Raw genomic sequence first — 24,246 nt, forward strand, 5'->3', positions numbered from 1 at the left:
CTCTGTAGCCCAGGCTGGCCTCGAACTCAGAAATCCGCCTGCCTCTGCCTCCCAAGTGCTGGGATTAAAGGCGTGCGCCACCACGCCCGGCCCTTTGTGGATCTCTTGTTGTGGGTGTTGAGGTGGGATGCTCACACAGTAGGGAAGAGCAGCGTGGCCGAGCTCTAACCCCGTCTGGAATTTTCTCGATGAGCTTTGTTGTTTTCTGGATGACATGCTTGTGCAACTCCAACTGTTCAGACTCTGGCTTTGGCGTGTGAGGCAGAGTCACTTCCTTCCTGGATCGGGGCTCTGTGGATAGGGGACTTTGGGTGGCTGTTGAGCAAAGTAGAGAAGTGTGACCCCTTCCTCTTCATAGAGGCCAGGCTGCACGCATGTAGGTGAGAGGGCTCCCATGTATAGTCTGAGAGTTTCTGTGTTTGCCCTCTCTAATGTTTTCACAGCCTCAGGCAGCAATACAATGTGGATCAGGATCATCTCCCTGTGGCATCAGGGACCTGTCCTGGAAGCTGTCACTGTATCAGGCTGAGACATCAGGGTCTATGAACCCAAAATAATGGGATTTAGCACCCAGTATGTCCCAGCAAGCACCTTTCCTCATGAGTTTAGTTACTCCCATTTTATAGATGTGGAAACTGAGACTTGCCCAAAGCCACTTACCTTGTAAATGGCTAAGATACAAACCGAGGTCAGCTTGACCTTAATCTGTATTTGGGTAGATTGTTAGGTTAAGTCTCAAGTTTCCCTTTGGGGAATCGGGTATCTTTAGGTATGGTGGCACTCAAGAGGTGGAGGCAGGAGGATCAGAAGTTCAAAGCTAGTCTTGGCTACATTGCCGTCATCCTTGGGTACAAGAGACCCTGTCCCACACTTCAAAGGAACGAGTGTCTCAGCCTCTGTTTACTCTGTTTTTACAGCAGGAAGCTTCAAAAGGTGGCCGCTGTTTTTTTTTTTAGGGTGCTGATGCTAGTGTGGGGCAGGTCACCTGATTTCCTTCCCCGAACTGATCCTTCTACAGTCGCTGTGGGTTTGGAGAGTGGTGGGAGAGCACATAGGGGGGCATGTGTCGCACAATTAAACTGGGGCACAGTGGGGTTCATCTGTCAGGCTGTGACTATGAACCATGCTGTGGTCACCGGGCTCCTCTAAGTGAGAAGGCTCAGCTGTCCTCAGCGTTTTCGTGAGTCAGTGCCAGATGCGTCAGAGGTGTGACCTAACCGCCCTCCCCCACCCCCTAAGATGAGCTGCAACATGCGAAAGGACAGCTCCTGTGTCCTTGACATGGGTTTGCTGTGACAGGGGAGGCAATGGAAGAGACTCGTTGGCTTTTTGTTCCTGATTAACCGGGACCTTGCCTTCAATGGCTTCAATCTAATTGCAAGGGAGACGGGGATATGAGAGGGGCAAGTGGGTCACAGCTCCAGGTGACATCGGTTCAAGGGGATTTTGGCAAAGCCCCACACAGCCTCACTCCTGACCTCACCTCTACCATCTATCTGCCTCTTCCTTCAGCCCAGCCACTAGGGTCTTTCTTTGTTTGACGAGAAACTTATCAAAATACCCCAGGACCTTTGCACATGCTGCTCCCTGGACTCTGGTCTTTCCCAAACATTCCTGTATTCTTCCAGAGACCAGTCCCCATCACCTTTTGGGTCTTGGACTCAAAAGAATCTCCTCCCTTGGAGTTTCTCATTTGCATGCGAGTCTTCCCATTTTGTGAATTAGTTGATTCCCACCCTTATCCCGAGTGCTGGAAATTGACTCAGCCATTTCTCTCAAGCAGAGACCCTGTCTCCAACGCTGTAAGCGAATGAATCACAGTGAGTCTTTGAAACTTGGGCGGGTACAGGCTCTCTGGGCATCTAGATATGAAGCAGTTTTGAGGTAGGCCATGCCTGTCTCTGTCTCTTTTACATTTTCTATTTAGAGTCAGTTATTGTGGTGCACGCCTTTAATCCCAGCACTTGGGAAGGTAGAATTACCAGAATGTGTTCATAGAATGAGGACTCTGATGGCAGTACTGGAGTCCCCTTTACCCCAATGAACAGTGCTGGGATTTGCTGCTGTGTTATATAGGCAGGTAGATCTCTGAGTTTGAGGCCAGCCTTTTTCTTTTTTTTTTTTTTAAAGATTTATTTATTTATTTATTATATGTAAGTACACTGTAGCTGTCTTCAGACACTCCAGAAGAGGGCGTCAGATCTCGTTACGGATGGTTGTGAGCCACCATGTGGTTGCTGGGATTTGAACTCTGGACCTTTGGAAGAGCAGTCGGGTGCTCTTACCCACTGAGCCATCTCACCAGCCCCAAGGCCAGCCTTTTTCTACAGAGATAGTTCTGGAACAGCCATGGCTACTTAGAGAAACCCTATATCAAAAAACAATATTTATTTTTATTTTACTTTATGTGTATGAGTGTTTTGCCTGTATGTATGTATGTATGTATGTATGTATGTATGTATGTGTACCATGTGTGAGCAGTACCCACAGAGGCCAAAAGAGGGCGTCAGATTTACTGGAGCTGTGGTTACAGACAGTTGTGAACTGAGAATTAAACCCAGGGCCTCTGGAAGAACAACAAGTGTTCTTAACTGTTCACCCATCTCTCTAGCCCCTACTTACCTGTCTCTCTCTCTCTCTCTCTCTCTCTCTCTCTTTTGTTTGTTTTTCAAGACAGGGTTTCTCTGTATAGCCCTGGATGTCCTGGAACTCAGAAATCCGCCTGCCTCTGCCTCCTGAGTACTGGGATTAAAGGCGTGTGCCACCACTGCCCGGCTCTGCTTAAGTCTCTTTTGAGTTTGGAGTTTTTACATGCTGTGTGTGTGTGTACACGTGTGATGTTAAACCACAAATGCACAACAGACTGGGCCAGTTGGAAAAGTAAAAGCAAGGGCCTAGTGAAATGTTTGTCCCTGATGTGAGTGCCTGGCTCCAGGGTTCCTTGGCTGCCTGCGGCTCACCACTTTCGATTGTTTAGAAGAGAGCCATTCCAGCTACAGATCAACTTAAGCATTAAAATAAATACCGAAGTATTGCGTTGTTGTTTGACTTGAGTGGGTAAAGGGCAGGGTTTCCAGAGTGTGTTCATAGCATGAGGGCCTTGTTGTCAGCTCAGGAGTCCCCTCTGCCCCAGTAAGCAGTGCTGGGATTTGCTGCGGTGCTGTCCTCAGGCAGCCAGGGGAGGAGTCCTATGCCTGCCTGAGGTCAGCCTTGGATCCTTTTCACTGAAGGAAGTGGAGCAGAAATAAAAGGTTCCAGAGAAAACAAGTGTTTCAGGTTTCATTTTCTTCAAGTGGATGACGGGGTTGTTGTTGAATCTGTGTGGGAGCATGTGTGTGGGTGAGCATGTGTGTGTGGGTGCTCATTTGTGTGTGGGCCTGAGGTCAGTGTCAGGTGTCTCTCCCTGAACGTGGGGCTCAACATTTCAGCTCTGCTGACTGGCCAGTGAACTGTAGTGATTGGCCTGTCTTGGTCCCTCCAGTGGTCTTGTTATAGGAAGTTGCCCCCAGCCCCTGGCTTTTCACAGGAGGGTCTGGGGGATCTGAACTTGGATCCTAATGCTTGCACTTTGCCAACAGAGCCATCTCCTTAGCTCTGTGGCTTCTTGAGAAAGGGTCTCACTGTGTAGCCTATGCTGGCCTAGAACTCCTTGTGTATTTCAGGCTGGTCTCAAACTCAAGACAGCCTCCCTCAAAGGTTGGGGTTGCAGGTGAGTAATCGCTAACCATACCAGGTTACGTTTGGACCTGTGTCCCAGAGCCTGAGTTAGATGTTCCCATAGTGGCAAGCGTGGTTCAGACGGAGCCATCTGGTGACAGAGGGAAATACCAATGGCTTACATCCCTTAATTGTTTTTAAAATTTAACCTATGGGTGTGTGTGTGGGTGGGTGGGTGCGTGCACGTGTGCATGCGCGCGCCCTTGGGGCCATGAAAGGGTGTGTATGATTCCCTGGCATTACAGGCATTTGTGAGCCACCTGATGCTGGTGCTGGGGATGGATCTTAGGTCTTCTGGTTGAGTCAGTTCTCTTAACCACTGAGCCATCTCCTCAGCCACAGTGGCTTACATCTCTCCTTAGCTGGTGGGAAGTTGGCCAGAGCATCCTGTCTCTGGACATTCTTGCTCCATCGAGACAGCTGTGCACTGCGGCAGGATACACAACAAAGCAAGGAAGAAGTCACATTCCCCTCATACACAGGCCTGCAAAGCACAAAGGGGCTTGGACACAGCTGGGCCCCACCCTTTGCCATCTTATTGTCCAGGGCTCTATCCAGGTCACTCTCCTGGAAACTCACAGACTCCGAGGATGCACGTGTTGCCAGAGCTGTAGAGAAATGCCTCTTTTCTTCCTGGGGTGGAGGAATTACCAGGCAAGTGAACTCCAAGCTGCTCATTCCTCGTATGATGAGGTAGTTAGTGAGCCCTGAGGGAGGTGAGAGCAGGTCCCCATTTCTCCCACCATCCACCTCCTGTGTTGTTTGTTCCTGCACCCACTGACTTGCTTCCTACCCACATTTACTGTCCGTGAATGTTTGAAATATGGCTATGGAAGCTGTCCAGTGTAGCTCAATTGGTAATGTTTGCCTAGCACATCGGAAGCCTTTGGTTTGGTCCTCTGCACTGTCCTGGGATCCCGCTCTCGAGAGGTAGAGGCAGGAGAACCAGGAGGTTTTTATTTGTTTTTTTGTTTTTTTAATACATAATTTATTGTTATTGTTATTATTACTATTATTATTATTTTGTACATTGTTTTTTCTGCATCTGTGCCTATATGAGGGTGTCATAAGCCCTGGAGCGGGAATTATAGACAGGCATGAGCTGCTATGTGCTTTATGGGACTTGAACCCTGATCCTCTGGGAAAGCAGCCAGTGCTCTTAAATACTGAGCCATCTCTCTAGCCCCTTGTTTTATGTTTTGAGACAAGGTCTCTCTATGTAGCCTTGGATGTCCCAGAACTCACTTTGTAGACCAGGCTGGCTTCAAACTCACAGAAATCCACCTGCCTCTGCCTTCCTTATGCTGGGATTAAAAGTGTGTGCTACTATGCCCAGCCCAGGATCCAGGAGTTTAAAGGTCACCTTTGGCTGCTTAGTGAGTCTCAGGCCAGTCCAGACTGTATGAGGCCCTGTGTCAAAAAACAGAAAACAAAGTTGGGAATAGTTTTGTATCCCAAAGGCTTCCTCATAGACCTTCCTGGATGTCAAAGGTGCTTTCAATTTTATTTAGTTGGATAGTTTATTGTTTTGAAATGGAGTCTTGCTTTGTTGGTTAGGGTGGACTAGAACTTCTGGCTCTAATGACTGTCTTGCCTTGGGCTCCGAAGTAGCTTGATGACCTGTGAGCCATGTCTGGCCCAGAAGTCGTTTTTAAAAAGTAATGGGTTTCATTTTGACATTCATACATATGTATCAGTATGCTTAGCACGTATTTGCACATCGCCCTGCCCCCTCTACTGGTCCCTTACTGTCCCTAAATTGTCCCTTTTTCTTTTTGCTTTCTCATATATATACGTATGTGTTTAAATATGGATTCTGCATAGGAGAGAAAAACAGCTTTTCTGTTTCCCCATTCCCCTCTTGCTCCACATCCCTATAGATTCCTTCATTCCTTCCTTCCCCTTCACAGCCCCCTCTCTATTTTTCTGCCTCTCTATATTTAGCTCTAGATTCTGCTTCTTAGAGAGAAAGCATGTGATATTCCTGTGTGGCTCCTAGAGGTTTGTTTTGGTTTGAGACAGGTTCTGTTAGTTACTTTCCTGTTGCTGTGATCAAACACCGTGACCAAGATAACTTAAAAAAAAAGAGAGAGAGATTATTCAGGTGTGGTGATGCGTGCCTTTAAAGAGTTAGTCTGGCCAGGTGGTGAGTGCCTTTAATACTAGCATTATAGAGGCAGAGGCAGACAGAGATCTCTGTGAGTTCAAGGCCAGTCTGATCTACAGAGTGAGTTCCAGGACAGCCAGGATCACGCAGAGAAACCCTGTCCTGAAAAAACAAAACAAATGACTTAGGAGGAGGACCAGGAAGAGAAGGAAGAAGAGGAGGAAAAGGAGGAGGAAGAGGAGGAGGAGGAAGAGGAGGAATGATTCATGTAGCAGGAGAATCTGTTGTGTGTCACCATGGGGAGGCATGGCATCAGGCAGACATGATGGCTGGAGCAGGAAGCTGAGAGCTTAAACATTGAACCACTGAAATGAAGCACAGAGAACAAACTGAAAGGGGCATGAGTCTTTAAATACTCAAAGCTCATCTTCCGTGACGTACTTCCTTTAACAAGGCCCTTTAATAAGCCTCTCCCAAGAGTATCACCAACTGGTTATCAAATATTCACATGCTCGAGATTATTGGGGCTATTACTCTGTCAGAGCGCCACACAGGCTTTCACATAGCCCGGGCTGACCTCTCAAACTCACTGTGTAGCAGAGGAAAACTGAGAACATCAGATTCCCGTGAGCTCGGCTCCTGATGCTTGGCATTGTAGGTGTGCATTGCTGTTGGGTCGGTCCTGACCAGCTGTGCTGTGTTTCTGATCTCATTTTTCCAAGCCCAGGTAAGCTCCCAGAGCTCTGGGGTTAGGATGACTGTCACTCCATTGGAGGTGCAGGAGACTTGGAGGACCAAGACCCTCCTTCCGTGGCTACCAACTGGCTGAGGAAGCTGTGTCTGCCTCATCTCAGGTCTGCTTCTCTGACGGTGCTCTGCCTTGAATCAGACTCTGGATCAATGCCTGTGCCTGATGCCCTTGAGAATTTAACCCCAGAAAGGAAAAAAGACCTGTGGCCCTAGCACTGGGAAGCTGTCTGGGGGAACTCGGCCACCAGCTTGCTCTGCTGTGACATAGGACATTCATCCCTTTGCTCTTGGTCTCTCAGCTTGTGGCGCTCCAGTGTCTTCTGTCTCCCTAGTGACTGAAAGAGTGGGTGGGGGTTGGGTGGGGGTGGTTTGCAGACTGAGCAGCAACAGGTACCTGAAAACAGAAACAAGAGAAGCCACACTTTTCTCCATTTGGTTTTCACAGTGAGAGGGAGCAAGACTGGCTCGCACTGCATAATCCACAACCTTACTTGCCAGGGAGGCACACCAGCAACTAGGAAAGACAAATTAGGGTGTTTAATATCTTTCTTTCCTTCTCCTTCTAAACATTTCTATTTATTTACTTCTTTGGTGTTGGGGGTGTAGGACCTGGGGATTCGCTCATGCTTGGCAAGCCTGGACCTCTAAGACCCATCCTCAGTCCAAATGGTTCGAAGCTCACACAAGCTATTTATTGTTTGCATATGGACAGCTTGATCTAACCCAAAGCTCACTCGGTTAGGGGAATTCTCAGGAAGCTGATGGGGCGTGATGTAGTAGAGCTTGACCTGGGTCTGTCAGCTGACATTTGTGGTTGGTTGGGCATGGCCCTGCAAGTGTCATTAGGTATCCCTGGGTGGTTGAGGAGGTGTTAACTCTGAATGTGCTGACAGGTTCCCTCCGGGCCTTCTCATGCCCCGCACCCAGTATGTCTTCTTCCCACCAAAGTCCTGAAAGTGACCCTGTGACACCGTGCCAGGTGCAGGCTAGGGCATGTCATTATAGAAAAACAAGAGAGAGAGAGAGAGAGAGAGAGAGAGAGAGAGAGAGAGAGAGAGAGAAGAGATGGACTCTCCCTGCAATGAAAACAAAGGAAGCCTTTGTGTGCCTCATGGGTGGAGCTTGCAAAGGTCCCTTGTGCCACACCACATATCCCTGCTCAGAGAGACACAGATTTGTGCTAAACAAACAAACAAAAACGTCACAGGGGCTGGGCTGTGACTCAGTGGCTCAGTGCCAGGTACTGGCTCCATTCCCAGCAGCTGGGAAAAAACAGAGTCACCAGGAATAGGATCCAGAGGTCAGGATGGAGTGACCCTTGACCTCCATGTTACCGATGAAGAAACTGAGTCTCAGCCAGGCTTCACTCAAGGAAATGCCTCTAGCTGAGGAGATGGATCAGTGTATAAAGGCACTTCTTCACAAACCTGAGAACCTTAGTTCAAATCCCCAGAGACACAGGCACCTGTGTCTGTACTTCTAGTGCCCCTAAAGGAGATGGGAGATGGAGGAAGGAGAATTCTTGAAAGTCCTTAGGCTAGCTACCCTGCTATACACAGAAGATAAACAACAAAGCCACTGTCTCAAACTCTATCCACTCTCTATGATAGTCTCATTGTCCATATTTACACACACACACACGCACACACAAATGCTGGCGTGTTCATATTGTGTACACACACAACGATAAATACAAAATGTAAAAGAAACATTATATGCTGGACCCAGGAGCAATGTGGGGGCAGGTGGGGTATCATTTCCTACTGTTGTGGGCATGGCTTCAACCTGAAGTCACAGTTGGGGGTTCTCTACCAGGGAGCCACCTCTGTCCTTCTGCTTCACACACCTGTCTCAAGTTGCTGCTGTATGCCCGCTGAGGACTATGGGATTTCTACTCTAGGCTCTCTGGAGAGAGAGGAACAACACAAGAAAGACAGTGCCCCTTGGCCCAGTGGAGGCTGGGTAAGAGATGTATGGAACAGCCTGCCTCCTGGGGACATGTTTAGTATCTGCTTTTGGTCACTCCCTGTTTGGGCAGCTTGGTGGCAGGTATGCTTATGAATTGGCAGTTCCCTCAGCAAATGTTTTATGTTGACATTTTGTTACAAAGACGGTCTGTTCCCTTCCAGGGCTTCAGAGCCAGCCTGGTCTACAAGGCACAGACTGTGTGGTTTGGCTGCTGTGGGGAAGTGGCTGGCTTAGAGACTACATTCCAGGTGGCATGATCCAACAGATGCCAACAAAAAAACAAAAACAAGAATTACAGGGTGCTGGTTAGATGGCCCAGGGGTTAAGAATACTTTTGGGAGGACCTGAGTTCAGTTCCCAGCACCCACATTGGGTAGCTCACAGCTGTCTGTCATTCCAGCTCCAGGGGATCTGATGCCCTCTTCTGGTTTCTGTGGGCACTGCATACATGTGGCATGCGCGCATGTGTGTGTGTGTGTGTGTGTGTGTGTGTGTGCAAAAGAAAGAATTACAGAATCATTAGAAACAGAGGAAAAGAAAGAGAAACTCCTGAGGAGAGGAAGTGGCTTTCCAAAAGAGGAAAATGTTGTGAAGCTCCCTTCTCCAGAGTTTTTATAAGAGCATTGCAGGAACGAGACAAAGGGTGAGGTAGTCGCTAGAAGCCTGGTTAGTTCTTTATGCTGTAATGGGCAGAGCCAACAGATTCCCCACTTGCACCATGAATGCTCCCTGGATTGATGTTCTTGTTCCTAGGCTGCCCACCCAGCTTGAGATGGTTGAAACTCCTTTCCATCCATCTCTGACTCCAACTTTGTTAACTTTTGTTTTTTTTGAGGCAGGTTCTTGCTATGTTGTCCTGGCTGTCCTAGAATACACGATGTAGACCAGGATGGTCTCGAACTCACAGAGATCTACCTGCCTCTGCCTCCCAGATGCTGGGATCAAAGGTGTGCACCACTATCCCTGCAGTTTCACTTATTTGATGGCCCAGAACCCATAGAGACTCTAGTGCTGGCATGAAGGGGGGTTGCAACCATGGCTGGCTTTTTTTTTTTTTTTCTCGAGACAGGGTTTCTCTGTGTAGCCCTAGCTGTCCTGGAACTCACTCTGTAGACCAGGCTGGCCTCGAACTCAGAAATCCACCTGCCTCTGCCTCCCAAGTGCTGGGATTAAAGGTGTGCGCCACCACGCTGGGCTGTGGCTGGTTTATTCTTGTGTTTTGCCTGTGGCCCTGTGTATGCACCTCCTGCACACAGTGCCAGAGAAGATAGAAGAGGGTGTGGCATCCCCTGTGGGCTTTCATTTTCACACGTGGGTCCACCCCAAACCAACCAAGAACCAAGGACCTTGTTTCTTTCATACACACACACACACACACACACACACACACACGTTAATACACACACGTTAGCTCTAACATCTTTGAGTTACATCTACCTCTCTTACGATTTGGGTTTAGCTGAAGCAGGAATATTGAAGAATCCGGACTAAGGAGTTTAGACATTATCCAGGCAACAAGAAGCCATAGTGTCTCCCTTTAAGCAACAGGGATGTGATGTGGCCAGAACAGGCTCTTGCTGCCTGATGGCAAAGGAAGGGAGCCAAGCAGAAAGGGTAAGCCTGGGCTCAAGTTGGAAGAGAGGAGAAAGCTGTTTGAAAGAAACTCGGTGAGGTCTGGATATGAGCTGGCATGCAGGTGACCTCCCACCATCATTGAGGGTTCCCCAAATTATATATACTATGCAGATGTGAGGACATTTCCTGTAGGTGACTTCTGCAGCCAGCCCTTATCAACTTGGGCTGTGTGATCCTCAGCAAGTCCATAAAGCTATTTAGAGATGAGCTGTACAGTTGTGTGGGGGGGGCGGCAGGACCAGGGCCTCTCTCTAGATATGGCTGCTGTGTAGGATTCCCACGTATGAAGCAGAGAAGAGAAACTGCAAGACAGTCAGGACTTGGGCTCCTGGAACCTAGCATCTTGTGCATGCTATGCAGATGATCTGACACACACCCAGCTCCCAGGTGGATGTCTTTAGCTTGTTTCCACATTCAGTAAACTGCGCGGCCCTTTCCAAAGCCCTTCTGCACCTGGACTCCCATTTTTCCACTCACAGCAGTCCTGACAAAGTCAGCAAGCAAGCATTACCCTCGTGGTCTTCATTTGTTTTAATTTATTTATTTTTAAAGATTTGCTTATTTGTATTTTATGTGTATGAGTGTTTTGCTTGTATATATTATGTGAGTACCATACACATGTGTAGTGCCTGCAGAGGTGTTGGATCCCCTGGAACTACAGTTACAGATATTTGTGGACCACCATATGGGTGCAGGGAATCAAACCTGGGTCTTCGGGAAGATCACCAGTGCTATTAACCACTGAGGCATCTCCCCAGTCCTTGTTTATTTTGTGGGTATGAGTGTTTATATGCACATATGTGTACCATGTGCATGCCTGGTAGTCACGGGGATCAGAAGGATCCCCTGGAACTGGAGTTACAGACAGCTCTGAACTGCTATAGTGGATGTTGGGAATGGAACCCAGGTCCTCGGCAAGAGCAGTCAGTGCTCTTAACTGCCGAGCCTTCTCTCCAGCCCCGATGGTCTCCATCTTATTGGAGGCTCATGGATGGAAAGTGACTTTTTGGAAGTCACAGAACTACCAAGTCAGAAGCTAGGTGTGTGTGTGTGTGTGTGTGTTTCAGAATGTCAGAGCCAAACCACATGGCACTGTCATAGCCCAGTGGACATATGAGCAAGTCAGGACCCAGAGAGAACAACTCAGGAGGCACAGTGAGAATTTGTGCTGGAGGAAGGGTTGGACCTCAAGTCTTTGACTTGCAGACCTGCCTCTCCATAGCTTCCTGGTCATGGAAAGTGACACTGTCCTCTATGCCTTGTTCCAGGGAAGCCGGTTCCTGAGAGCACATCTCCCCTCCCAGCCTTCCCAGAGGCTGTGAAGCCAGGGGCTGTGGCTACTTCTAGAAGAAACTTCAAGGATGAACAGGAGAAAGTCCGGCCTGTGAAGCCACGCCCCCTTCTGGACACAGGTACTCCCCTCCCCTCCCTCCTCCTCCTCTTCTGAGTTTTAGATTTATACATTTTTATTTTCTGTGTATGGGTGCTTGGCCTGACTATACATATGGACTACTTGCGTACAGTGGAGTCAAAAGAGGTCATCGGATTCCCTGGGATTCCCTAGGAATGGTGGTGTATCACTATGTGGGTGCTAGGATCAAACCGAGGTCCTCCTAAAGAGCAATCAGTGCTCTTAATTGTTGAGCCATCTTTTCAGACCCATGGGTATTATTTTTTTCTTTTGGGGGCATGGGATGTGTGTGTGTGTGTACATCAAATCACACTGCACAGTGAGCTAGAAAAGGGGTGATATCCAGGTGTGGTGGTGTATGCGTGCAATCCCAGCTATTCGAGCCTCTGAGGCAGGAGGACCTTGATTTTGACTCTATTCTGGGCTACGTAACTGGGTGGCTGTTATCTGGCTTTCCTCAGGAAGCTGAGGTCAGGGATCCCTGTGGCCCATGACAGAGTGTCTGCTTGGTATACACAGATCTGGCTTCAGTCCTCAGCTAAAGGTTTATGTGGTGGTCTTTGCTACTTTGTGGGTTCTTCTTCCTACCCTTTATCCCCCACCCCATCCCACTTTCACCCTAATCACTAGATAGGAGAGAAAGAAGGATATGGGGGGGGGGGGGAATCCATGAATCTAGTTTCTTTCCTCTTTGAGCATGACTGCTAACAAACTGCAACCAACCCTCCTGAGTGACCAGCAGCCACCACCCCCACCTCTCGGGGCTGTAGAATTTATATACCTTCTGAAATATTCCCAGAATTCCAAACATCACGCAATCGCAGAAACTATCTGCAGCTGGCAAAACCACGGCTCTGCTAGAGCATGAGGCAAATCATAGTCAGCAGCTACCACACAGCCCGATATCCTTGCACCTGGGATGAAAAAAAAACATGTTTCTGGTTTTTTTTTTTAAAGATTTATTTATTTATTATATGTAAGTACACTGTAGCTGTCTTCAGACACTCCAGAAGAGGGAGTCAGATCTCGTTACGGATGGTTGTGAGCCACCATGTGGTTGCTGGGATTTGAACTCTGGACCTTCGAAAGAACAGTCGGGTGCTCTTACCCACTGAGCCATTTCACCAGCCTGTTTCTGGTTTTTTTTTTTTTTAAAGAAACCAAAATTCTAAAATTCTCATTACAGTGTTAAGTTTATAAATACCATTTTCAGAGTGGGGCAGGGAGGGAGAGCTGGGGATGGAACCCTGGGGGTTAGGCATGCGAGGAGATAAGTGCTTTACCATCGAGCCACTCCCTCTCCCATCAATTTCAGCAAAAGAAAAAATAAGGATTTGCTCAAGGTGACTTAACCATGGGGTTTGAACACTCCTACCTCCCCCATACAGCATACGCTGCTGTCCCAGAGCCTTGCAGAGAGCACTGTGTGTGTGTCCAGCCTCTCATGCTCAGCCTAGAGCTGAGGGACAGTCTGCCTAGCAATAGTTTCCCCCGGAGCTCATTCTCATCTCCTGTAGCCTCTGGCCTGCAAGCTCAAGATCCCAGAGCCATACAGTGCAGCTCACTGAGGAGCCCGAAGCTAGCTGGTCCTGCATGGAGCAGTCACTGTTAGGGGCTTGGGCCGGAGGTTGACCCACCAGTGCTTACATTCCCTCTCAGCCTGATTTCTGAGTTTCTCCTTCTGTAAATGGATAAGAACAGAGCCCATTGCATCCTATTGCAGAGAATCAGGCACCTTAGCTGGGTGGAAGCAGAGGGGTGTGTGTGTGTGAATGAAGATTCCAGGCCAACATGGTTTCTTTAGGCATGTGCCTCTGCAGATACCAGAGCTGGTAACCATATGGATCTGTGTGAGGGGACAGGGAAATCCAGTTAAAAACAACTCCATAGCCAGTAGAAAGGTGTGCAAAACAACTGCCCATGGAATCCACAGCTGGGCAGGAGAACAAAGTTTCACTTCCTGCAGCTGTTCCTTACTTTCCTGCTACATAGTAATAAAAGACCACGGCATCCCTTTCCCATAGTGAGAAGCAGGCTTTACAGACGCAGAGGCAGATAGATGTTAACACCTCACAGCCCATTATCCTATTCTGATCTCCCCCCGCAGGCCACCAGGATCTCCCAGGCATTCCAGAGCAACAGGTCCGTGGCCTTTACCGGATGCCTGGCTCCATATTATGTTTCTTCAGTCATCACAGGGGATGTGTGTGAATGGTCGCTCAGGTCTGAGAGCTTGGAAGACTGGAGTAGCTCATTTCTGGGCAGGCAACACCACAGGGCAGTCAGGTCAGGGCTGGCTGTCCCGTCCTCACAGATTCTAGCTGGGTGGTGGGGGATAATGCCTTTATTCCCAGCACTTGGAGGCAGAGGAAGATGGGTCTCCAAGTTTGAGGCCAGCCTGGTCTACAGAGTAAGTTATAGGATAGCCAGGGCTACATAGAAAAATCCTGTCTCGGGGCTGGTGAGATGGCTCAGTGGGTAAGAGCACCCGACTGCTCTTCCGAAGGTCCAGAGTTCAAATCCCAGCAACCACATGGTGGCTCACAACCATCCGTAACGAGATCTGGCGCCCCCTTTTGGAGCGTCTGAAGACAGCTACAGTGTACTTACATATAATAAATAAATAAATCTTTTAAAAAAAAAAAAAGAAAAATCCTGTCTCAAAAAAAAAATAAGAAAGAAAAGAAAAGAGAAGAAAAAGGAAGAAAAGAAGGAAAAAAAGGAAGGAAAGAAAGAAAGAGAGAGAAAGAAAAAGTATGGATTCTATAGCTTAAAGGGCCAGGGGAGAATCTAGTGTGGTCTAAGTCGCACCTGGAGTCAGACTGAACACAAGGACCTTGTGCTCTCTACAGTTTCTATATCCAGGCCAGGGTTGCATAATGAGACCCCATCTCAAAAAAAAAGAGGAAGAGGAGGAAAGGTGTGTGTGGAGGGGGTTGGCAGTTAATGCTAAGTCAAGGACTATTTCCTGTAACTAAAGATATCGAAGAAGGAAGGGGAAAAATGTGCTGACCTATGAACCCCAATTCCTGATAGGTCCTCAGACCCGGGCCAAACTGCTGTTCCTTTGCCAAAGGGAGAAAGATAATGAGAGGGGAGGTGGGGGAAGAGTGGGCGGGTGCCAGGACCTCTCTGTACTTTCACCATTACCCTTTGTGTGGCTCACTTTCCTGAGTGGCCCTGGGGAGCAGGTGTGCCGGGCCACTGGGCCTGTCCCTGCAGTCCCTCCCACAGAAGCGGAAGTTCTATTTCTGTAGTTGAAACAGGAGTTATTCTTTCCATTGATTACTGAGGCCACTCTGCCCTGGGAAAGCCCCAGATTTCAGGCTTGTGGGCTGTCCGGGGAAGTTGCTGTTTGAGGGCATTTTTTATTTTAGAGGAAAAGTTTGGGCGCTTGGAGCGTTGTATTTTGAGGACTTTTATGTAGAGATGAATGGGTCCTGTGGTGTGTCCCCGACCTTCCATGAACCCGTGCAGCGCTCGGCAGACAGGAAGTTACACACTAGGCCCTCTGTGATCCACTGTGGCAACAGTGTATATAGTGTATGTAGTGTTTGCAGTACAGAGTGTGTGTGTGTGTGTGTGTGTGGTGTATTGTGTGTGTGGTATGGTATGAAGTGTGTGTGTGTGTGATGCATGGAGTTTGGTGTGTTTATGGGTGTGTGTGGTGTGTATGTGTGTGGTGTATATTGTGTGTGTGGTATATGTTGTAGTATGTGTAGTTTCTTATTAAGAATCTGCAGTGTCCACACAGACAACGAAAGCAGTGCATTGAAGGCTCTGTGCTGCTGTCCAGGCTGCAAGCGTGGTCCATGGTTACTTCATTAGCTGGGCTGCTCTGCCTTGCCCGGCCATCCGGGGAAACCTTAGACAGTTCTTTGAAAACATTTAAAAAATGGAAAATCATGGCCAGGCGGTGGTGGTGGCGCAAGCCTTTAATCCCAGCTCTCATGAGGCAAAGGCAGCCTGGTCTACAGAGAGCTCCAGGGTAGCCAGAGCTACACAGAGAAACCCTGTCTCAAAAAACAAAAACAAGAACAAATAGACCAACCCACTCAAGTAGACGGTTCATACTTCCATCAGCGGGCTTCAGTGATGATCAGACTTCTGGTGACCCAGCGGCCCTTGAGGAGCTGGTTCCAGGATGAGTCCCTTCTGCAAAGTAGCATGATGGGTGCTTGATTCAGCCCTGGCTACTGGTACCCACAGGATGGAGGTGCCTGAGTATTTACCAAGTGAGTGCTGAGCCTCCCCTCCCCCTCCGTACCCTTGATTTCCCCAGTCCTTCAGGCCATCCCAGGTAGAACAGCATCTGCTGTGGAAACACACTGGAGGTTTCTCTGTGTCCTCTGCCAGGCAGTGGCACAGGGGCAGCACAGGGGCATCCCCCATCATGTGATCCCGGCTGCTCAGGACACCTCCCACTTCCTGGTCTCCTCCTGTCATTCAAGATGACAAATTGCACCTGTTGCAAGATGTCACCAGGCTTAAATGGATTGACACCATGAAGCTTGTCGGCTGCCCCCCCCCGCCCCCCCCACCCCCGCAGTGTCAGGAGGTGACAGCACTGACTGAGGGAAAAGGTGGCTTCGGGATGTGTCCCCAGGCAGAGTGTTGACTGTGTTGTCCTTTCCAGGGCCCATCATGGCTGGGGCCCAGCAGCAGGCCTCACGGCAGCGTCCGTGCGAGACGGATGCCCCTTGTTCCCTGAAAACTGATGCACCCGACTCTCCCCAGTCTAAGGTAAATCCACCCTGTGCTTCTATCCCAGTTGTGTCTTGGCTCGTGGTCCTCTCAGAAACGGTTTCTTTATTCCCTGAGACCAGTGTGGGAGTGGGGAGGACAAGGGACCCACGAATGTCTCCCCAAACTTCTGAGATTAAGGATACTCATCAGCGAAATGAGGGGTGTGTGCTGCACTGAGTTTGCGGGTCTTGGTCCGTTGTATCTTTGGGGCATTATTCAGGGCCCAGTGAAGTACCCTAGTACTGAGTCCCAGCCCGGGCCAGGATTCATGTTTGCCACATTGGGGATTGAGCCCAGGGTTCTCTGCATTCAACCACTGAACCATAACTATAGCCCCCTTTTTTCTTTTTTGTTTGTTGTGTTTGTTTTGTTTTGGTTTTGAGCAAGCTTTTACTAAGGGTCATAAACAGGCCTTGAACTTGTGATCCCCCTGTCTCAGCCTCGAGTGGAGCAGCTGGGAGGACAGGCCTTCACTACGAACTCAATAGGATCTTTGTTTTCTTTCTTTTTTTTTAATTTTTAATATTTTTATTACATATTTTCCTCAATTACATTTCCAATGCTATCCCAAAAGTCCCCCATACCGCCCCCCCACTTCCCTACCCACCCATTCCCATTCTTTTGGCCCTGGCATTCCCCTATATTGGGGCATATAAAGTTTGCAAGTCCAGTGGGCCTCTCTTTCCAGTGATGGCCGACTAGGCCATCTTTCGATGCATATGCAGCTAGAGACAAGAGCTCCGGGGTACTGGTTAGTTCATCATGTTGTTCCAACTATAGGGTTGCAGATCCCTTTAGCTCCTTGGGTACTTTCTCTAGCTTCTCCGTTTTCTTTCTTTCTTCTTCTTCTTCTTCTTTTTCTTCTTCTTCTTCTTCTTCTTTTTTTTTCCTGTTTGTTTTTGAGACTGGGTTTCTCTGTATAGCCCTGGCTGTCTTGGAACTCACTCTGTAGACCAGGCTAGCCTCGAACTCAGAAATCCTCCTGCTTCTGCCTCCCAAGTATTAGAATTAAAGGCCACCACTGCCCAGCTAGGACCTTTGTTTTTAATGGCCCTGTGTAAGCAAGACCTGAACCAGTAACGCCTACACGGGCAGTTACAGGATCTAGTTTACAACTGCCCAGCCCTCCCCACTTTCTTGTCAGACTTGAGCAACAGTCAGAGTGGTCCTGCACTTTAACTTGGGTTCCAGAATGTTCTTTGACGTTATTCTTGTGGGTACTTTTACCCTCATTTGTTAATGCTCCCAGATACTGTTGTGACTATATTGTTAATAATTCACACTGGGTTAGAAATGAATGCATCAGTTTGCATACAGCTCAGTGGTACAGCCCTGGGTCCCACCCCAGTCAAGGGGGATGGGGCAAGGGAAAGAAATAGCTTTTTACTCTTTTGAGGCAGGGTTCCATGTAGCCCAGGCCGGCTTAAAACTTGCTGTATAGCTGAGGATAACCTTGAACTACTGCCTCCACCTCCCAAATTTCGGCATGCATCACCACACCCAGTTTATATGTGCTAAGGATGGAACTCAAGGCCTGTGCATGTCAGGCAAGCACTCCACCAATTGAGCTGCGTCCTTACTTATTTTTGAGACAAGATTTCACTATGTAGCTCAGTTTGGATTTGAATTTGTGAATCCTCCTACCTTTGAGTCCCACATGCTGTCTTCATGGGCATGAACTAGCATACCCAGCCTTTTCTTCTAGTTTGAAAAGATAAAGACCTTGCCATTAATCCCAGCACTTGGGAGGCAGAGGCAGGCAGTTCTGTGTGAGTTAGAGGCTAGAATGGTGTGTACGGTGAGTTTGAGACCAATCAGAGTGACATAGTAAATCCCTGGTTTTTATTTGTTTTTTTAATTTTTTTAAAGATATCAAAAGTTTGTATGTCTTTGAGAAGTTGAGGGTTTGGGCTTGTCCCTGGGGGAGAAAGCAGCAACTCCTGGGCTGGTTAATAAATATCTCCTGTAACTTAATCATGTGCAGAGATGGTTGAATCATTAAGGACCTTTAGGGCCAGCAGTTGGAGGACAGGCAGGCAGGTTGAGGTTAGCCTGGTCTACAATGTGTGCTCCAGGCCAGCCAGGGGTACACAGGGAAACTATCTCAAAAACAAAAACAAAAACCTTCAGGGGCCTGGGAGATGGCTCAGCAGTTAAGAACAGTGGCTGCTCTTCCAGAGGTCCTGAGTTCAATTCCCAGCAACCACATGGTGGCTCATAACCATCTGTAATGGGATCTGATGCCCTCTTCTGGTCTGCAGATGTAAATGCAGATAGCACTCATAAATAAATCTTTAAAAATATTTATTAAAAAGTTTCTATAAACCTTTTTTTCTTTTTCTTTTTGTACATAGTCTTTAAATTTTTATTCTATATTTATTTATTTTGTATGTGTGTATGTATGTATATGTAAGGGCACAGGTATGCTGTGGCACACATGTGAAGTTAGAGGACAACTTTGAGGAGTTTATTATTAATGTCCTGGGGGTTGAACTCAAGTGGCCAGGCTTCCCGAGAGCCTTCACCTAGTGAGCCATCTTGCCGGCCCCATTCTCATTTTCTATAAGCCAATTCTAGTGGATCTAACTGGCAGGAGACAGACTCATCTTTAATTGCCTGTTTTTGCCTAGAATAGTTTCCTAGAACTATTTCCTAGAATGATTAATAAGGGTTTAAGTGACCTTATCAATTTCTGTGTGCCTGTGTTTGAAAGAGGTGTTATAGAAACTGGACTTCTGAGTATAGTCTTCCCTACGTGCTGTCTCCAAAGCCCTGCTGAGAGAACTGTGGTTATTTGGACTTTGATACCACTTGTAACAAAGAAGGGAAAGCCCCTTGGTATTCCAGGGACTCCTGGGGAACAGGGACAGCCAGCTTTCATGGTCACCGTCCACTCTTCTCTCCCAATCTCCAGTACTGCAGTACTTCCACATCTGCCCCCAAGCAAGAAAGGCTTTTGAGTTTGCCCGGAGACAGGCTTTTCTGGAGTGAAGCAGATGTCGTCCAAGCAACTGAGGACTTTGACCAAAGCCACCGAATCAGCGAGGGCACCTTTGCCGATATCTACCAGGGTCAAAGGAACGGTGTGGCCTTCGCCTTCAAGAAGCTCAGGGAGGTGAGGTGAGGGTGTCTGCAGGGAACAGTGAGGCCGGGGGCTGAGGCTGGATGGCTCTTCAGGGGCTGTGTATTTTCCCACAGGTGTCTGGCTCCAGTCCAGGGTCCATGGACAGATTCCTACAGGCAGAGATGCAGCTCTGCCTCAGGTAAGCTTCCGGTGCAGAACCCCTGGCCTAATGATGACGGCAGGCAGTGCTTCCTGTGTGCAAGGCAAGTGGTTAGCACTGTCATTATTGTTCTGGGCCATTTTCTGTGGCTGTCATGGAGAGGGAGGTTTCTAAAGCACAAGTTTGTTTATTTCGTGGTTTTAGAGGCTGGGAGGTCAGAGGGCATCCATTGAAGACTCATGTAGTGGGTACCACAGCAGTGGTCATCACATAGTGAGACTGAGGGTCTCTCTGCTTGTATACAAGCTCTAGCCCATGACCTCACCTAACCCTAATTACTCTTTTATTGTTTGTTTGTTTTTGTTTTTCGAGACAGGGTTTCTCTGTGTAGCCCTGGCTGTCCTGGAACTCACTCTGTAGACCAGGCTGACCTCGAACTCAGAGATCCGCCTGCCTCTGCGTCCCCAGTGCTGGGATTAAAGGCGTGTGCCACCATGCCTGGCCCCTAATTACTCTTAAGCACCCTTCCTCCAAATACCTCTGACTATAAATTTGGGGCCTCAGTTTCCAGCACACAAACTTTGGGGCACATGCTCAGGTCATAGCATCTACAAGCTCATTCCAGCGTCACCAGAATGTTGCAACACAGATCCCAGGGCCACAGTTGTATGGGTGTATGTATACGTTGGGGCCCAGAGAGGCTCAGTGTTTGGCCCAAGTAAGTGGCAGGGCCAGAGAATGAGTCTTCATAGACTGTGTCCAGAGTCTATGCTCTTCTTATGCAGTAAAAAATAGAATTCTCAAGAAACCTTGGCTTTTTCCAGCTTCTCCTTCCATGTATGAAGAAAGAGATTCTTCCTATCCCATTTTGTTTTTTTTATTATTTTTTATTTTATTTTATTTATTTATTTATTTATTTTTGATTTTTCGAGGCAGGGTTTCTCTGTGTAGCCTTGGCTGTCCTGGAACTCACTCTGTAGACCAGGCTGGCCTCGAACTCAGAAATTCGCCTGCCTCTGCCTCCCGAGTGCTGGGATTAAAGGCGTGGGCCACCACGCCCAGTTCCTATCCCATTTTGAAGCAGGCAAACAGACTGGTGGTCTAAAGGCAAACCTGTCTCAACACTAGACATGTGGGGACCCACAGAACTAAATCTGCCTCTGTGTGTGTTTATACAGGTTGAAGAATGGTTTATTTTATTTTATTTTAGAGACAGGGTTTCTCTGTGTATCCCTGCCTGTCCTGGAAATTGCATTGTAGACCAGGCTGACCTTAACCTCACAAAGATCCACCTGCCTCTGCCTTCCAAGTGCTGGGATTAAAGGTGTGAGCCACTATACCTGGCTTATTTTATTTTTTTGAGATTAGGTTTTGCTATGTAGCCTGCTTGGTTTGGAACTCTCTATGTAGACCAGGCTGGCCTCAGACTCACAGAGATCTATCTGCCTCTGCCTTCCAAGTGCTGGGATTAAAGGTGTGGGCCATTATGGTTGGCCTGGCTTTTATTATATTTTAAGATGGTTGAAACAAATCTAAAGGATAGCTCACGGTCCATGGATACAAGATGACATAAAATAAAGTTTTCCAGTGTTCACAGTGTCTATGACTCCTTCTGGGCAGAACACACAGTAGGGCACTTGCTATAGTCTACAGTCTGTGGAGAACACATGTTTTCTAACTCACTCTTTATTCTACAAGCTGGCTGGAGATGTAGCCAAGCACAGATAAGGCCCTGGGTTCTAGTCCTAGAAACTCCCCATCCTACTGCCCCCCCCCCAATATTACAGGGGTAAAGTAAGAAAGCCTCCAATCTGTTCACTGCTACGAGGCATACTCTTGTCACCCCAGCACTTGAAATGCTGAGGCAGGAAGGCTGCACACCAAAGGCTTCCCATCCCAGAGCTGAGGGAGGCTTGGGGAGGGAAGAGGACAGTTGGGAACTGAGACATGTCCTGGCTTTGTCACCACACCTAGCTAGTTTGTCATTTCTGAATGCCTTCTTCACAGGAGATAACATACAGGAGTGTAACCATGTAGACACTCATTCCATGGAGATCGGACATGTGCCCTTGCTTCAACTCTGTGTTCTCATAGGCTTGGTGGCTACTCCTCCACTCATTAGTTTAGTAGCCCAGGCTATCCCAGGTTAGAGGGAGAGCTCACTTGAAACCAAGTAGCTCCTGCCTCACAGTGTATGCAGGACGGACAGGCGTGCAAAGCTAGTGAATGAAACAGGTGTGAAGTAGGGCACGGGAACACAGCACGATCTGGCACAAGGCCATCTGTAATTGCCCTGCGAGGTAGCGTGGGCTGTGGCCACAAGAAGGGGATGGAATACTGTGTGTAAGGAGTGTGTGGTGGGGCTGGAGAGATGATGGCTCAGTGGTTAAGAGCACTGACTGCTCTTCCAGAGGTCCTGAGTTCAATTCCCAGCAACCATATGGTGGCTCACAACATCTGTAATGGGGATCTGATGCCCTCTTCTGGTGTGTCTGAAGACAGCGACAGTGTACTCACATACATGATATAAATAAATAGATCTTTAAAAAAAAAAAAAACAAAGCCGGGCGTGGTGGCGCACGCCTTTAATCCCAGCACTNGGGAGGCAGAGGCAGGCGGATTTCTGAGTTTGAGGNCAGCCTGGTCTACAAAGTGAGTTCCAGGACAGCCAGGGCTATACAGAGAAACCCTGTCTCGAAAAACAAAAAACAAAACAAAACAAAAAAACCCCAAAAAACCAAAAACAGTGCTTGGTAATTCGTGAGGCAAGAGGTTTCTGGGAGGCAGAAGAGAAGTGTCCTTTCCCAGGTAGATACATGGATGGTTCACATGTGGAGCATGAGATGTGGCTAGAGTCATGAGGAGAGCCAAGAGGAGAAAGGTGACTCATAACCCTGAGGCGGGTGTGGTGGCCTCTAGCAGGTTCTTCATCCTTCAGCCTTTTCCCAGAAGTGGGTTGGGGATGGTGCCAGACTGCACAGCAGGGAAACAGGGTGAGGCCACCAGGGACCAGAGCCTGTGGTGGCTAGGAGGTAGTGGGTGGTCTGAGCCAGGAAGGGGGGTCTGCCTTTGGCTCTTGCTCTTTCATGCCTGACTGTGCACTTATGCTGGGTTCAGATGCTGCCACGCCAACGTCCTACCTCTGCTGGGTTTCTGCACTGGAAGACAGTTCCACAGCCTCATCTACCCCTACATGGCAAACGGCTCTCTGCACGACAGACTCTGGGCTCAGGTAAACCAGTGGCTGTGGTCATAGGACGGAACAGATAGCTCTTGCCTAGGAGTCAAGTTAAGGACTTCAAAGAGTGTATGTAAACTTTTTTGAATGCTCATAAAAGCTTCAATACAGACATCAATGTATCCTTTATTTCATTTTATTTTTATTTATGATTTTTTTTTGTGGGGGAGGACAGGATCACCAATAGCCAGGTTAGCCTCAAACTTGCTACATGGCAGACAGTGTGACCTTGAAGTTCTGGTCCTCCTGTCTTCCTGAGTGCTAGGAGTACAAGCGTGTGCTACCATGCCTGGTTTGTGCAGCACTGGAGAATGAAGTCCAGGTCCTGGATAGTAGCAGACAGCTTAAACTGAACTCTGTCCCCATCTGCCCTCCTTGTCTTTATAATGCTAAGATAAAATCCAGGACTTCCAGTCCATTTCATACCCAAGGAGACAGAAGCTCAGAGGCTTCAAGCATCTTCCCAAAGTCACACAGCAGGAGTGTGTCTGATCTTGGAATTTCAAGTAGCTCCGTTTGATACAAATAATATCACCTCAGCTGGGTGTGGTGGCACACACCTTTAATCCCAGCACTCGGGAGGCAGAGGCAGGTGGATTTCTGAGCTCGAGGCCAGCCTGGTCTACAAAGTGAGTTTGAGGACAGCCAGGGCTAAACAGAGAAACCCTGTCTCGAAAAACAAAACAAAGAAAATAATAATAATAATAATAATAATAATATCACCTCAAGGTAGTACATCACACTGGCTACGCCCGGTGACCAAGGATGGGTTCGAAGCAGTCCGAGGACAGGCTATAAAGACTTTAGAGTGGTTCAGGAGTGACCCTTTTTATACCTTCTATTTCTCTTAGGGCATCTCAGACATGCTGCCCTGGCCACAGCGGGCCAGCATCTGCTCAGGGCTGCTTCTAGCCGTGGAGCACCTGCATAGCCTGGACATCATCCACAGCAATGTTAAGAGGTGAGAGGGCGGGCTGGAGAGATGGCTCGGTGGTTAAGAGCACTGACTGCTCTTCCAGAGGTCCTGAGTTCAAATCCCAGCAATCATATGGTGGCTCACAACCCACCATGCAATGGTGGGTCTGATGCCCTCTTCTGGGGTGTCTGAAGAGAGCAATGGTGGATACATTAAATAAATAAATAAATCTTTTTAAAAGAGAGAGAGAGAAAAGAAAAAAGAGGTGAGAGGGCAGCATGAGCTGGGCTTGCTTCCCAGGCCTGGCTTTGAGAACCAGGCCAGCTCCTGTTCTTGCTGTCTGTCTGTCTGTCTCTCCCGTCCCCTTCCCCCTTCTTCTCCTCTATCTCCCCTCCCTTGGGGATCTTAGCTCTCTCTTCATATCCTCAAAATCCAGTATTTCGGGGGCTGGTGAGATGGCTCAGTGGGTAAGAGCACCCGACTGCTCTTCCGAAGGTCCAGAGTTCAAATCCCAGCAACCACATGGTGGCTCAC

General features: G+C 48.3%; 1 protein-coding gene across 1 annotated transcript in view; it reads left to right on the forward strand.

The window, feature by feature from the left end:
• Positions 1-24,246, forward strand: part of Irak2 (interleukin 1 receptor associated kinase 2) — a 57,543-nt gene that overhangs the window by 16,119 nt on the left and 17,178 nt on the right. Inside the window, exons 3-8 of the mRNA XM_021165133.2 lie at positions 11,446-11,589; positions 16,225-16,331; positions 19,249-19,449; positions 19,533-19,597; positions 22,676-22,790; positions 23,648-23,757. Coding sequence (XP_021020792.1) covers positions 11,446-11,589; positions 16,225-16,331; positions 19,249-19,449; positions 19,533-19,597; positions 22,676-22,790; positions 23,648-23,757 — 742 coding nt within the window. The remainder of the gene's footprint in view (positions 1-11,445; positions 11,590-16,224; positions 16,332-19,248; positions 19,450-19,532; positions 19,598-22,675; positions 22,791-23,647; positions 23,758-24,246) is intronic.

Source organism: Mus caroli, chromosome 6, assembly GCF_900094665.2.
Source record: "Mus caroli chromosome 6, CAROLI_EIJ_v1.1, whole genome shotgun sequence".
Classification (NCBI taxonomy): Eukaryota; Metazoa; Chordata; class Mammalia; order Rodentia; family Muridae; genus Mus; species Mus caroli.